We start from the raw sequence: 17,042 nt of genomic DNA on the forward strand, positions 1-17,042 counted from the left end.
AACAATCAGGGAAGAAAAAATTATTGGCTGCAAAAGACTTAAGACTGGGGTGGCGATTCATCTTGCAGCATGTTATTTAATTTTCCTTTGGGATTAATAAAGTCTTTTTGAATTGAATTGAATTGAATGACAACAACTCTGAACATACAGCCAGAGTTACAAAGGAATGGTTTAGGTGAATTTTCATAAGATAAAATGAAGTCTAAATTCCAATTCAGCTTCTGTTCACAGACACTTTCCAAGAAAAAGATTTCAATCTAAGAACACTATATCTATTGTCAAGCAAGGTGGAGATAGCATCACTGTGAGGGTCTAGCAGTTGTCAAGGCATAAAGTTGCTGGTGAAAATGGAAAGTTCCACTAAACTCAACTAGAAGATGGGGGCAAGGAAACATACTCACATATCAATACCCTCAGGATTGATTTCTCTTCCAACTCCTCTTCTGCCTCTACACAAATGACTGCACCTCAGCGGACCCGTCTTTGAAACTCCTGAAATTCACAGATGACACCCCTGTTATTGGACTGATCCAGGACAAATCTGCATACAGACAGGAGGTGGACTAGCTGGTCAACTCTTGCAGGTCCGAACCACCTGGAGCTTAACTTGCTTAAGACTGTGGCGATGACAGTGGACTTCCGTAGAACAGCTCCCACAATGCCTCCACTCACCATCCTCAACAACACTGTGTCTGCTATGGATCACTTCCGGTTCCTAGGAACCCCCGTTTTTCTGTACCTGAGATAGTCCTCACACATAGACACGGTTTGGAAGAAGGCCCAGCAGAGACTGTGCTTCCTGCTGCAACTCAAGAATTGCAAGCTACCACAGGAACTACTGGTCATCTTCTACACAGCCATTATTCAGTCTATCCTGTGTTTATCCATCTTTGTGTTGTTTGGCTCATCCACAAAACAGGACAGGCCCAGACCACAACGAACAATTAGGTCTGCAGAGAGGATCATCTGGGCTGACCTGCCTTCCATCAAGGACCTGTAGAGATCTAGGTTCATGTAAAGGGCAGCTTATATCTCAGCAGACCCCACACATCCTGGGCTCAAACAGTTTAGACTTTTACCTTAAGGGCTGGTGCTACAAAGTGCTATGTGCAAAATCAGCCCCCACAGAGACAGTCTCTTCCCCCAAGCTGTCTCTCTGATGAACACAATGAACACCTTACAGCCTGAGTCAGCTACTCTGCTGTGAAACAATATAAGCATATTTGCACTACCTACAACCTGCCTTTTTCATAATTGGCTGTACATTCACATACATGTACATACTGTTCCTTTGGCTTAATTTTATTTCCTCTAAGGTTTATGCATTAATACTACATGGCTGTATGCTGTGAGTGCTTGAAACTAAAAGCACATTTCATGTTTGTGAGCACAATCTTGGCTAATAAAGCTGATTCTGATTCTTAAAGATTTCACTTAGACTTGGTCACTAATGGCCTTACCTTCTAAACAATGCATATTGATCTTGCTTTTTGTTTAGAAGAATGGTAAAACTCCTTACATTTTTGTTAGCCCTAGTGATACCCTATAAACAGTGAAACAAAACCTGTCAAAGAAAAATGAAAAAATATAAAGACATTGAGATTTATCAACAGGATCATTCCTTGAAAATGATACTGGAGAAGGGAGGTTTTCTGTGTTATTTTTTAAGTAGACCTATTTCTAAGTTTAGTTTTAATTAAAATCAAATAATTTTCAGTATATACAGAAAAGCACATGGTTTTGATTGGTTATGCCGCAAATAGACAGTACAGAAGAGAGGAAGTGTGAATAAAAATGTTTCAACAGTGCTCTCACAGTAAAGTGGGAGGTTGTGAAACATGGTTAAAATGCACATTGATCTGCCCCTCACTTATATGGTCTTCTACCTTCAGTCTTTACAATCCATACTAAGAAAGAACCTATCAATACTTTCATTTTGACGAGCAGTGACAGTAGATCTTTGTGAGCCTTCACAGGTGCTGTGGTGATACATTTCAAGATTTGCGTTACTGTCTTTTTTTGACTACTAGTGAGGCATCTAAAATTGGACCAACCAGAAATTAGCCCACCCATTTTGCAACCTTACTTCACCTCGCTGCCTCTCAAGTGTCTTTTGGTTTCAACAGCCCCTCTGAAACGGCAGCTTTGACCACTAGAGGATCAATCCACACTGAAATGTTTTTCAATTTTCAAAGGAGCACAGAGGGTATGGCTCGTGATAGCATTCCCTCTGTATTCGTAGTGGACGCCCATTCAACACGACCAACTGTACCCCCTCGACCGAGCAAAAAGAAGGATAAAAGCGGGGCGGTACAGACCCTGCTGTTCCTCCTGGTTAGCCTGGCATTGGGTGGCATGATCATCGAAGCTTGCTTCATCTATCGTCTTTACCGATTAGAATATGTAAGTATCACATAATTATAATGTGTAATATTGTCCTTTGTTTTTTTTTTTTCGTCTGTGTGTGTTTTCCACTGTACAGTTTCTGTTCTATTACATTTACCTTTTCACCCCACTGGTTAAATCTCACTTTCATGAGAAGAATTTAATCATCTTTACTACCAATTCTCGCTTTCAGTATTGTTTTTATGTTTCAGCTGTTTCAATTTTCCATGAATCTTGCGTAAAACTTGATTCCACATTAAAACTTGTAAAGTTATGCTTATTATGCAAACTGGAAATAAACTCAATATACAGATTCTATATAGGAAAGCCCCCAATGCAGTACATTGAAAAAGCTACACTCAGAATGCTTCATATTTTGTTGGGAAATATAGCGTAAATGTTAAATTTAAAGCATAAGTAAGAAAAGTGGTGATAATTAACAGTTAGTTCACATAAAGTGTTTCTTATAAACCTGTTTCTAAGAGTCATGTGCTGTTCAGGGAAAATTGGCTGCTTTTCCAACTAACTTCATTTCCAATGTGGAAACTTCAATACCCCAGAAGTAAATCTGTTGCTTTCCACGATGTGATGTGGCTTTCTAAACGTCTCACTTTGTACTATTCATTTGTGGGACTTATGAAGCTGAGGCATAAGTTCTCTTGTGACAGAAACCAAGCTCACATTTACTCAGATCATGTGCATGAAAGTCTTTTTTTCTCCAATAAGTGCTGAGCTTGCATTTATTTCACTGTAAAGAGGAACAGAGTGGACCACAGATGGACAACCTGCCTGTTTGTACAGAATTCTGCTGACGTATTTAGGGTTAGGACACACAACACTCTGTGACTGTGGACAGTTAAGGTTCTGTGTTACTGTGACCTAAAAAGTCCTGCTGCTTTCTGAGGACAGCAGTCACAGGTTTTGGATTTAGTGAAAGGATTGAACTGCTTTCTGATGCAATACATACATGCTGCACAAACAAGGGATGGTGCAGAGAAGGAAATGGTCTATTTCCTGTCTCAATTTTAATATACCTTGTGCTCATTGAATCATAGACCTACCTGACCCTGCTTACACAAATTGCTTAACACAAAACTGATGCTAGCATATGCTAACATTCAGGGTAAGATTCATTGGACTACTCGAAAATTAACACCTTTGTTACCTTTCGCATCTTTTGTTCCCGCATAGCCTCATTTGCACCAGCAGACATGCAATTGTGCTTGAACATTTACTAAGTAAGCATGCATGCAACCAAAGCTTAACCACTTGAATGTTCTGTTTTTCTTTTGCCCTTGCAGAGCCCCTCAGGTTTCTTTTCAAAGCACACCGACGGTATGTCTCAGCATTTTTTATTTCAAATAATAAAACGTCTTGACGTTTATTTTTCTAATCAGAAAACAATGTGGTTATCACACAGATAATTTTATCTCACCCACTGAGTTCCCCTTTGATGGGATTCCTCCATCCAAACCAGTTGCACATCTGACAGGTGAAACCAGCCTTTCTGTTACTTCTCCTAATAAAATGTTCATTTTCTTCAAATCAAGGCAGAAACTAACGCGACGCTACACAGCACTCATGTCATTTCTTATGTTTTGTTCATTAGATGGCCAAGATGTACATCACGACAAACATATCATGTCATGGAGCGAGAATGCACATCCTCTCCTCTATGGAATGGAATACAAAGACAAAAAACTCATCATACTGAAAGAGGGATACTACTACATCTATTCAAAAGTTTTCTTCTCAGAAAATGATAGTTTTTCTCATTCTGTACAGATGCAAACTGAAAAGTATGCCAGGGGGAGCATCGCCCTCCTGCAGTCCAGGAAGTATACTTTAAAGAAAGAAAATGGACCCAAACGTTATTCCAACAGTTACCTTGGTGGAGTGTTTCACCTGTCCAAAAATGATGCTATCTATGTAAATATTAGCAGCACCAAACAGATTATCAGACACAAATCCTATGAAAATATATTTGGTGCATATATGATATAGAAAGTGCATTGACAGGAGATTAAAAGACTAAAGTTGTAGAATAAGAATTCATAACTCTTCTCATGGATATTTTGGTGACCTTGAAAAGCCTCTTATGAAGGCAGATGTTGACTGTTATTTGTACTATTGGAATTTGCTGGTGGGTTTTGTGAGAGTGAAAGAGTTTTGGACTTTTTAAAAAAAATGACTTTCTTTATCTACATAAAATCATAACTTCAAATGCTGATTATAGATTTTACTGTTCTGTTGCAAATTATTATTTGCTAAAAAATATTATCATGCACTTTGTTTTATTTTTTTGCTTTCACAAATTCTGAACATTATTTATTTATTCCTTTCAGATGTAACTGGGTTGATAATGCTCTGTTTAAATAAACGTATGATGTAAAATAAACATAAACATTGAAGAAATAAAAGTTTGGTTTACTGAAGTCACGAACTTGTCAGTCAGATGAATTAATTTCCTGTTATATCAGACGAGGGTGAGGTGAAGGCTGAGTGGTCTAAGAGAAAATGTGTCAACAACTCTCTCCAACCACACGGGAGACTGTACATTTAAGGTATTTTTTTCTATTACCACGTTAACATGTCAATCTGAAATGTCATCAGCAGCCAAGTGTTTTCTGGTTGTAATGTGGATTTTTACAATGCAGAAGGAAAATTTGAAAGTCAAATTAGTTTGGAATCTAGGTTTTAGAGGATCGCTGCATCCAGTTACTGTCCTTTACTCAGAAATTAGATGTGTTTTAAATTACTTTAAACTTCTGAATAAGCATGATGACAAATATGCTTCCCCAGTTTGCACAAACAAAAAAAAAAGCCCCACCACTCTTGTGCTTCTTTTTCTCTTTTCATATCTCTCACAGTCACTCTTACTCTTTCCTTTCCCTTCATTTGTGACTGTTCGCAGAAGCCTTATGAAATCACCCACTGAGTTTTGTATTTGTAAACTAGGGAGGAAGTGGCGGTGGGGGCCGCTGAGGGGTTGGGTGGGTGGGGGGGGGGGGGGGGGGGGGGGGGGGGTTGTCGTTAGCAGAATGCCTGACTCACTTTCCAACCCCAGACCTGGAGCGCGGTGCTTGATAAAGATGTACTGTCGCAGGAACTGCAAAAGTATGTGAGAGAGAGTGAAGGTGGGTGTGAACTTCATTAATTTCCCCTCAGACACTCTGTGTGGATTTTTGTTGAAATCAGAACAGCCCTCCTCATCACTTCCCTTTCAGACCCTGACAGGAGAAAATGTGCCAAACACAGCTCGATCAGTTAGTATCTCATGTGTGCCCTTTACTCAGATGTTTTTACACCTTGAATGTTCATGAATGAGTCATCATGTTCCAGTGCTGACTGTCCTGTAGGGTTTGCAAGTCTATTTTCTAATGTCTTGTCTCAAAGGAGGGGGTGATGTACTGTGTGGTTTGTATTCATGGCATATCATCATTAATCTCTAAACTATTGCAGAGAATTTGTGTGGGATGAGATTTCTCTCTCTGCTGTTATAATCTGAATACATGAAACCAACTTTTTCCATTACTGAAGGCCATTTTTAAATTCAGACACAAATATATAACATGATATGCAGGTTTTTACACACCACCTTGAAGTAAGGTCAAACATGAGGAGCTGTAAGTTTTTTAACAGGGAGCATGAGTTAGTGTTGGTCATGGTGCACCTCACATGGTCCACAGCTAAATGCTGTCCCCTTGTGTTGGGCTCTTGAAGGGGAAACAGAGCAGGCTTTTGGTTTTAACTGAATGCTTCTGCTTCGGTGCTGAGTTTAGTCATATTTAACAAAAAATGCCTACTACAAGAAAAGCTGGGATTTTTTTCTTTGTAATAGGGGATTTATAGAGCTGTTATGAGGAACCAATATCTTACTTTCAGTTGGTAGTAACGTTAATTACCTTCAGCTCGGATAAATGGAAATAGGTCAGATTGGGGCCAGTGTCAGAGTTGATTTCTCGAACATTTATAGTGGCTCATGCAAACACTGTTTTATAAACTTTTATGCTGGTTTTCTGTTTACATTAGACAGTGATTTACATGAAAGTGCCTTGAAGACACATTCCATAAATGCTCCTTGTGAGATCTTTGTTCCTAAAATAGAACATGCTACAATAAGTGCAACTGGGCAGAAATGAAAAATCCAGTAATGCATACATCAGTGAAATAGTGTTTGATTGAACTATGATTTTTGAGGTAAATAATTTGTTTTCTGGTTTGCATGGTTTACATTCATTTGTTTCATTAAATGCATTTTTTTAAGATGGCACTAATTTTCTTTCTGCTTGGCCCTGCTCTTACTAGCCTTTATAGCTTTGATCTGTTTTTTTTTTTAAGTGTACTAATGCCATGAAAAAGTATTTCCCCCCTCACACATTTATTAAGTTTTACATTTTTGTTACATTTAAATGTTTCAGGTTATCAACCATTATCAAATTATGATAACCTGAGTGACTACAAAGGCCATTTTTAATCATGACTATTTTTTAATTAAGAGAAAAAAGCTATCCAAAATAATATAGCCAGAAATTATGTGATTAACCATATTTTGTTTTAATTAAATGGTATTGGCAAAACCAGATCTAATTACTGAGATTCTAACAAACAACATAAAGAAGGCTAAAAGAATGCAAAACACAGCAAATTATGCTGCAATCTAAAGAAAATCAAGAACAGATGAAAAACAAAATCAATGGCTTCTATCAGCCTAGAAACGTTTGTGAAGCTATTTCTGAGGTTTTGGGATTCCAGTAAACAGCTGTGAGAGACATTGCCTAAATGGTCCCAAGAGTGTCCGCCAAACCAAAATTACACAAAGAGTACAACTCATTCAGAAGGTCACAAAAGAACCCAGAGCAACATTTAAAGCATTGCAGATCTCACATGCCTCAGTTAAGGTCAGTTTTCATAAATTGTGTCTGCTGCTAGAACTCTGTGTGGCATTGACCTGTTCTCTAATCTGAGCTGCTGTTAACCTGCGATTTCTGAGGCTGGTGACTCGGATGAACTTATCATCCGCAGCAGAGGTGACTCTTAGTCTTCCTTTCCTGGGGCGGTCCTCATGTGAGCCAGTTTCTTTGTAGCGCTTGATGGTTTTTGCGACTGCACTTGGGGACACTTTCAAAGTTTTCCCAATTGTTCGGACTGACTGACCTTCATTTCTAAAAGTTGTTGGATGGGTGTGAGGACTTGTTATCACTCATGTAAAAACCTTGGGTTGCAAGGCACCTGCACTATGCCTTCCTCCCTGTGTGTGTGAGATCATTGTTATCTCTGTGTGAACCAGCCTCCTTTCCGTCTCACACACATACACCCTGTCTGAACTGTCTGTTGAACTGTGTATATAAATAAAGAGATAGGGTGTCAAAACTTTGTAGTTTCACTGCAAAGTGGGCTACCCTTGTCACAAGTAACTATGACTGTATCGTTCTTACCTCTGAGTTGACTAAATAATACCTAACATTTATTGGTCCTTCGAAGCCGGATTAATTCAATAACCTTATTTCTCTTTGCTTTAACAGTGACTCTGGGATCCGTGGGGGAAGCCTGACGTCGAGCGAAGCACCGCTGCACAGCCTCCTTTAGCCGGAGTGGCTGAAAGTCCCGGTGTGTGTGAATTCACACCTGGCCAGTGGGTTATCGCCTTCCTCGGCGCGGGGTGACTCTCACAGGGTCCAGAGAGTCACCAAGAAGTCAACTCCGAGGTGAGACAGTTTTAAAATACAGTTCATAGGAAAAGTACTTAACAGTCGTTGGTAGTGCGTCGCCGGTAAGGACGCTGCATTCGAATGGTTTTATTCCACCGTGAAAGGGATAGTGACAAATTTGGTACAATTCCGCCGTGAAGGGGATTAAAGAAAACGACTGAGGATTATTCCCCTGAGAGGGAATAGAGTAAAGCGCTATATAAATAAAAGAAGAAAAGTACTTAAAAGTCGTTGGTAGTGCGTCGCCGGTAAGGACGCTGCATTGGGATGGTTTTATTCCACCGTGAAAGGAATAGTGACAAATTAAGGTAGGGCCCCGCCAAGAAGGGGGCCAAATAAAACGACTAAGGGTTATTCCCCTGCGAGGGAATAGCATAAGCGCTATAAAAGTAAACAGAACGGAGTAAATTGAGCTCATAAAATAACACCAAGTTAACTTAGAAAAAATTACAAGGTACCTGAAACTAACTGTGTGACTGTGTTGTGTGTGTTTGGAGGACTAAGCATTTTAATAGAATCATAGCAGGATTCTGCTAGTCCTGTGTTTTATTTTGCCCAGATTAAAACTACGTACTGGTGACTTTGGAGATTCAGGTCGGATTTCATTCCAGAAAATTAACACCGCTGCGAATTAGTCGCAGTAGAAGGCCGTGTTAATGTCCTCTCCTTAAAGTCTCATGCCAGTGACCTTTTATCTGGGACATTTATACTATAATTAAACTAACATAAAACATAATGGGGAAGAAACAAAGTAAACTAATTGACTTAGAAGGGGAGGTAAAGTTTATGGAGAACTATGTAAAAGGAGCAGGTATGATCTGTCATAGATGGAATAAAAAATAAAAAACATGGGTTTTTGGGCAAATTAGATACAAAGGATGTCTTAAAATTACAAGGGGATCTAAAATTAGCAATAATGAAAACTAAAAAGAGAAAAATAACAAAGAACAATGGGGAAAGAACAGAGAAAAAGCTCTGATTTAACAGAAATATGTACACGATGGCATAAAAATACGGATTTTCAGGTAACTTAATTATCACTGAAATCCTAAAACTACACGGGGATCTTAAACTGGAGATTATGCATTCAAAAGATTCAAGAGACAATAAAAAACCTTGCCAGGTTATAATTTCAAAGGGGACTTTTCAGTCCCTGAGTGCACACAGTTGATAAACAGATTAAAACAAAAAGATGAATTAAAAAAACAACAATAAGAGCAGCTTTTAACTGACATAGCCATAATACTGATGCTTTAAGAAAAGCACAGAAAAAAAACTTTCAGCTTAACTGAAAACAAATAAAGGGGGGGGCGGACCGCCACCCATCCCAGGTTAGATTATAAAGACTAAGAGATGGTTTTAGAGGACGTGGTAAAAGAAGTTAAAAGAGGAGGTGACAATGTGGACAACATGGAAACTGTCCAACTGGACAACCCAGTGAACAATGACTAGAGAAGAGAGAACAGAATGTTGTTAAAGAAGTAATCTGAGAGTAAAAGATTTTGTAGGCAAGCATTAGTGAGAAACAGGTGCTTTAAAAATCATTCTATGGTGTTATACTACTAACAATATCATGATAAAATGCAAAAGATTCATTTTACAGGGAAATAATTCCATATTTGGCTCAGATTGTGTGCATTCTTGATTTTTCCTCTTTGAGAGAAGTTAAATTTCAGCTCTGTGAAACGACCTTGACAAAGAGATGCAGCTGCCTGAAAACAAAGATAAAACTAAGCCTGTCTCTGCTGAAAGGTCTGAAAAAAAAAAAAAATTGTAACTCTACCCTGCATGTGTCAAACTCAAGGTCCGCGGGCCAAAACCGGACCCCAAAAGTTTAGTGATTCTCTTGAAGTAGAGCCTTTTAATATGGTGATTGTGTGCTTGAATGTTATTTTGTCAATCAATAAGCAGTTTTGTCTACATTCTGCCACAATCTGCCTTTTGAAAATGTTTTGAATCTTGCTCTTTATGTATAAAAAAAAAAAGAAAGAAAAGAAAAATTGGCTAAAGTCTGCAGACACAAAATGAACCTGGATTGACGCTTTAACTAAGTTTATTTAATCTGAGATCCTCTCCAAATGCAACAGTATATGTCAGTCTACATGAGATACTAACAACTTCACCTACTGGTATAATATAAAGATCTGATTGAATATGTGAAACAAACAATGATGAAAGTTTTTCAACAGGTGATGCTCATCCAGGAGGAAGACAGTGTTCCTAGGAAATGCAGCTCATTCATTAACAATCATTTTTTCTCCTATAGGTGGAAGTTTTGCTGACTAATCATAGGCTGGATCTATGAAACATTATGTGCACAGAACAAATGACCAAGGTTCAGACTGACTTATGAACCTCACTGACCTGACAATGATAACATGACACCCAACAGATAACACCTTTAAGGTGGACCCACTAAGACCACCTTATTGATTCTTGGTGAATAAAAAAAAAAAGAATTGAAGCGTTCAAAACAGACCTTGTGGAAACAAAAGGGGTTATGAGGAAACAATGTGCATTTTAAGAATAATAGAAGTCAAATTATGTTCAAATCTTTGCAAATAAAAATTACTCTGACAGAGAAATAAGTAAGTAGTGTGTGAATGTGTGTGAATGGGAATGACTGATTTCATTGTAATGCATCTTTGAGGGACATTAAAAGCGCTAATAAAGGTCTGATGTTCTGATGATCTTTGCCAAATTTATATCTTAATAAGGTTTCCAGAATCTTTTTCAAAAAATCATTTAAAGATGGCAAAGGTTCTACCTCTACTGAAAATACTGATAACCATAAGAAAGCTCATAGACCCGTCTTCAATTTTTCACAATTCTTGTACAAACAGGTTATTTAAACTTTCATGTGGCCAAATGTCTGTGTTTGACTTTCTGTTTTTGTGAAATAAATGTCTGTTTCATGTTATGTAAAAAATTAGAGTCCTCAACAGTACCATAATAATATTAGGTCAGTTCTCTATGGTAAAACAAAAAGATTTTAACAGATGTTTCGACTTTTTCCAGTCAGGTTCAAAATGATTGAATTAGACTCAAACTTAACATAAGATGAAATGAACCTTAACAGAATTACTGAACTGGACTGAAATAGAGAAAACTTTAGTTAATTGAAACAAACTTTAGTTACTTGAATTAAATACAAAGCTGACTGAAACTGTATGTTGTATCTATAAAACTGGGTAAGATAAACTAAGATTATAAGATATAATATGCCCTTCATTTTTTGTGTTCATCAGTGAGTGAGTTTTTATTTTTTATTTTTAATAAGAACTAAACCAAGCATTATTTATAATAATAGCAACTACCAAAAATAGTGATCTCATTTTTAAATGTAATAAGGACTTACTTTATAAAATATGATAAAAAAGAATAATAAGAATTTGGAAAAACAGAGGCTTTAAACCTCTGCAGGAACAGCACTGACACCGTCAAAAGTGGATCCTAATACAGGAATCTGGAAGCTCATTCTGGCGTGGATAGTCAAAGTCCATCCAAGGACACATTTAGATGAGGCAGAGGGACAAATACAGGGCTTAGCTGAGAGCAACATGCATCCTGCCCTAGCTGCTGTCCCACCTGAACTGTGGTCCCAATCATCAACTGATGTAGGGCTTATAAAGGGGTTCCCACCATACAAGGTTAAACTAATATCTGAAAAAAGGCCATTAGTCCGTCAATACCCCTTAAAGCCAGAAGCTGAAGAAGGTACTAAGCCAGTAATACAAGATATGTTGAAGTCAGGAATATTAAGAGAAGCACCTGACGCTACATGCAAGACATATCACACTGACATCGCTATTATTATCACAGCCAAACATAACTCTAAAAAGATGTGCCCTTTAAATCCAAGTATTCTAATACCTACTGCAGAAGATGGAAAACCACATTCTTATAAAGCAAAAGTTGAAGAAGACACCAAACCCAGACAAGACATTTCTCAAATCCTTATACCAGATTCATGTGTTGTGTTTGTAGATGGCTCAGCATCTAAAGATGAATATGGAAAGAATAGAGTTGGTTATGCAGTAACAACCATCGATAGGATAATAGAAGCTAAATCTCTACCCAATACATGCTCAGCCCAAACAGCAGAATTATATGCTGTCGTAAGAGCATGTGAATTACATGAGGGACAAATACTTACTATATACACAGACAGCCAATACGTTTTGGGATCAGTACATCACCATGCTAAGATTTGGCAAAATAGAGGTTTTAAAACATCATCAGGGACAGAACTAACTCATTTCAACCTATTAAAGAGAAAATGTCAGATCTGCTATTTATAGACACAGACGTGCTGAAAGATGCCCAACAGTCAGCACCCAAGACAGAAATAAAGGCCTGGCTAAAGAGAGGAGCACAGAAAAAAGATGACATCTATCAGATAGAAGATAAACCAATCCTCCCAAAAAATATTTATACAACACAGCGGCTACAGTGACACATTGGGAAGATCCACGTGTCAAGGGGGGAATATGTCACATCTGGTAAAGCATTAATGCTACACTATAAATATTTCTGACTATGCAAATCATTTTTGCAGATCATGCATAAGTTGTTGCAAACACGGGGGAAGAAATATTGCCTAGTTGTAATAGATGAACCTAGTGACACATTTCTTCCCCACATATGGTATCCCACAGATTATAAGGTCAGATAATGGAACTCATTTTGTAAATAAATTAATAGAACTAAGTTCTAATGCATTAGGGTTTCAGTTAAAGATTAAGGAAAACAATGGAAGAAACAGGGAGGCCATGGCCCGAATGCCTATCCCTGGTTAATTATGGATGAGAATAACTCCAAATCAAACTGGTCTTACTCCATTTGCCACCTACTGTACATCATTGTATAACTCCACCCACTATATTCTGAGTCTGAGATCACGTGACACCAAGTTGCTGATGTGAATTTGTATTCTCAAAGAAATAGTACATGGCAGACCGTTTTCTCTGCCCTCTGACATGAATGAAATAGAGAAAGCACAACAGGAAACTTCATTAGCTGAGTGGATGAATAAAATGTTGCAGACAAAAGAAGAACAAATGTCCAGTGGTCTGCCGATAATCTCTGCTCCTATCCCACAGAATGAGGCCTGGAGACCTGGTCCTGATTAAGACACTCCACCGGAAGGATTGGAGCACTCCTTGGTGGAAAGGGCCGTTTCAAATACTCCTGACAACGCCCACAGTTCTGAAAATAGCAGAGAGGCCTTCCTGGATCCATAAAAGCCACTGTAAGCCAGTTTTGCCGTTACAGGAGCCAGATCAACCGACGGGGTAGCAGAGGAAGTCCGGGTTCAAAGATGGCCCAGCGTCTCAAACCGGTGAAGAAAACAGCTGATCTGCGCCCAATTATAAAATGGCTCTCTGTAACATGTGGACAGGACTGATAAGCCTGAGCTTAATTCTGGTAGCAGGACTCTTTCTCTATCTAAAGCAGGATCCACAGGAGGTGATACCGAACCAGAAGAGATGGACATCAGACGGGACCCATCTCAGAACACTGACGGAAGAACATGACGCACATCCATTCCTACAGAATTTCTGGTATTGTTCATGGTGGCATATGCAACACTGAACTAGGTAGAAATGCACGGAAATGAAGGGGACGATTATGATGACATGTTGTAAATAAATCACATCAAAAGCCTGAGTGAACTCATACATTGTATTTCATAAAATAACCTTACAGCAGAAAATCGAAAGAAGTTGTTGCTTAAGTGAAATGAGAAAAAGTACAATGATGACATAAACAGGGCAGATTTTTTAATTCTTTTATTTTTATGATTTCAAGTATTATTCTTTTATTTTTATGATTTCAAGTATTATTCTTTTATTTTTATGATTTCAAGTATCATTCTTTTATTTTTATGATTTCAAGTATCATTCTTTTATTTTTATGATTTCAAGTATCATTATTTTATTTTTATGATTTCAAGTATCATTATTTTATTTTTATGATTTCAAGTATTAATCAACATTTAACTTTTAATGGTCGCCGAGGGCGGCGGGGCCGTATGAGTATTTCCCACAAAATATAATCTGTTTACCGTCCGTGGGTTTTCGCTCATACAAAGTATTTTTCTTACTCGTTTTTATATTAAATGTTTTTACTTGTGATAAAAGGAGGGACTGTTGGATGGGTGTGAGGACTTGTTATCACTCATGTAAAAACCTTGGGTTGCAAGGCACCTGCACTATGCCTTCCTCCCTGTGTGTGTGAGATCATTGTTATCTCTGTGTGAACCAGCCTCCTTTCCGTCTCACACACATACACCCTGTCTGAACTGTCTGTTGAACTGTGTATATAAATAAAGAGATAGGGTGTCAAAACTTTGTAGTTTCACTGCAAAGTGGGCTACCCTTGTCACAAGTAACTATGACTGTATCGTTCTTACCTCTGAGTTGACTAAATAATACCTAACAAAGTAATGATGGCCACTTGTTTTTCTTTACTTAGCTGCTTTTTTCTTGCCATAATACAAATTCTAACAGTCTATTCAGTAGGACTATCAGCTGTGTACTGTATCCACCTCCTGCACAACACAACTGATGGTCCCAACTCCCATTTATAAGGCTTGAAATCCCACTTATTAAACCTGACAGGGCACACCTGTGAAGTGAAAACCATTTCAGGTGACTACCTCTTGAAGCTCATCAACAGAATGCCAAGAGTGTGTGGAGCAGTAATCAAAGCAAAAGGTGGCTACTTTGAAGAACCTAGAATATAAGACATATTTTCAGTTGTTTCACACTTTTTGTTCAGTATATAATTCCACACGTGTTAATTCATAGTTTTGATGCCTTCAGTGTGAAGCTACAATATTCATAGTCATGAAAATAAAGAAAACTCTTTGAATGAGAAGGTGTGTCCAAACATTTGGTCTGTACTATACTTTGGAAAATCTGTAATCACCCAGGAAGTTTGTTAACACAGTGATATATAATGGTTGCAAATAACCTTTCCAAGTGGTGCCTGGGTGGAATTAATGTAAAGGAAGCAGAAGAATATTCAAGCTCTCCGCGATCGAATGCACAGTTGCCGCCTCGGTATTGTGGAAAGTAAGTAGGGACAAGCCAAGTTGTCCAAATAACTCTAATAAATGAGACATTAAGTGGGTGTAACTGGGTATTTCTGCTATCTGTATTTTGATTTAGCATCTTGGACATAATTTTGGCTAAATTGAAACCTTCAGTGGCAACAGCAAAGTGCAGCCCGAGATGTAGTACTCTGTAACTGAGGTTTGGAAAAGACAAGGGTTCATCAACTTGGAAAATGTCTTTCCTGGCTGTGATGACTAATGTCATGTTCCAGTGACATTTTCTGTAGCAGATGGTAATCATTTTAGGTCAATAGATGAAATGATGTGTGCCTTTGTAAGCAGCAGATCTGTGTTGTGTATTGTCTGGAGGGCACATTCTTCGAGAGCATATAACAGGGAGGGTCCCAGGATAACTTATTTTTACTGATGCTGCAGTTTAATAAACTTAAAACCTCTCAGTTTCACTTTAAACTTAGGGTCTCAAAAATGACTCAGTCAGAGTATTTGTTGTGGTTTCATTTAACTCCACAGTGGGGCAAATACATATCATATTAGTGTATCACATTTTTCAAAGCTATATTGAACAGGTCAACTTTAACTTTTCAGATTTGTAAAGCCCAAACAACAAATGCCACTTTTAAATGAAAAACAACTGAAAATCAAGCACAATAAAACAAAACTTTTATTAAGTACATATTAAGACTAGGAAATGCCAGCATCAATGACGAAACGTTTCTGTATCAGAATGTGTAAAATGGGTAATGACTTGGGATATTGAAAGTTACTGTTTGAGCAACTTTACTTTAAAAATAACATGATACAAACATTAAACCTGTTGCGTAGATGGTGGAAATATAAAAATAAAACATTATTGACTGGGAAACTAAATGAGTATGCCACAAAAACGTCTCAAAGCAAATAAAGAAAAACGCATTTTTCAGTTTAAAAAAATGTCAGCTAGACATAATGAAAATATTTTAAGTACATTCCAGTGAATTACCGAAAAAAAACCATATAATGTGTGCTGCACAGAAACACATTGTAACACATAAGGTCATACATTCGTTGAGTGTCAGCTAATCTGTCGGTGGAATTTCACTATATACAACGTCCATGGTGTGAATAAGTGAGGTCCAAATAATAAATAGCTTCAACATAAATATATAAATTTATATAGCATGACAAACAAAGTAAATAAATCAGGATTTAGAAAGGATTGGTGCAAATAAAATACAATTTCAAGAAAAAAAAAAAACACGTTTATTTGCCAATATTTGTGGCACTTCCATTGAAAACATTCTTGAAGATTACCAATCACATTATAATGCAAAATAATTATAAACAAGAAATAAAATCTAAACAATTTAGTAAGGCTGTGTCCCAGAGCTATAAACAGAGCTGAGTAAAAACCTCATTTTCTGCTCCCTCAGTGTTAGAGCATACTTTCTGGTAATTCTATTGGATTTGCAAGCATAAATAATAGTTACAAAACAGCCATAAAGCATTAAAAAACAGAGAAACCAATTTGTAGTGATGCCATCAACCTCTGAGACTCATAAAAGTACAAAAGCTTTTACTTAAATGTTTTGATTGAGGATAAATTGTCAAGCTAGAATTTGAGAAAAGATTTTACCACATTCTCCAAAAAAAGAAATCTTCAAAGTTGATTTGAGCTGTTATATTAACTTTCTAAGAAACCTCTGCACTCAATTTGCAACAGTTTAGTGATTTGCTAATCTGATCCAAAGGTAAAGGTGGAAAACCATTAGTCCCAAGCAATCACTAGACACTAAACTTTCTTTTAAGCAGGATTTCTGTAGAGGGAAGGGTCCAGATGCGCTATGATGTACGTACAGCAGTTTCATTGGATCTTACTTATAGAGCCA

The 17,042-nt window shown here is 37.6% G+C and overlaps 2 protein-coding genes across 3 annotated transcripts in view; both read left to right on the plus strand.

Moving 5' to 3' along the window:
- LOC124864970 overlaps window positions 1–17,042 on the plus strand; it is a 458,718-nt gene that overhangs the window by 130,955 nt on the left and 310,721 nt on the right. The window lies entirely within an intron of this gene.
- Window positions 1,936–4,795, plus strand: LOC124864976 (tumor necrosis factor ligand superfamily member 6-like). Its single transcript, XM_047359938.1, has 4 exons — window positions 1,936–2,403; window positions 3,687–3,720; window positions 3,806–3,877; window positions 3,995–4,795. Exons 1-4 carry the CDS (start codon window positions 2,176–2,178, stop codon window positions 4,387–4,389), a joined length of 729 nt encoding a protein of 242 aa, XP_047215894.1. The 5' UTR covers window positions 1,936–2,175; the 3' UTR covers window positions 4,390–4,795.

The sequence above is a fragment of the Girardinichthys multiradiatus genome, chromosome Y (assembly GCF_021462225.1).
Source record: "Girardinichthys multiradiatus isolate DD_20200921_A chromosome Y, DD_fGirMul_XY1, whole genome shotgun sequence".
In the NCBI taxonomy this organism is placed as follows: Eukaryota; Metazoa; Chordata; class Actinopteri; order Cyprinodontiformes; family Goodeidae; genus Girardinichthys; species Girardinichthys multiradiatus.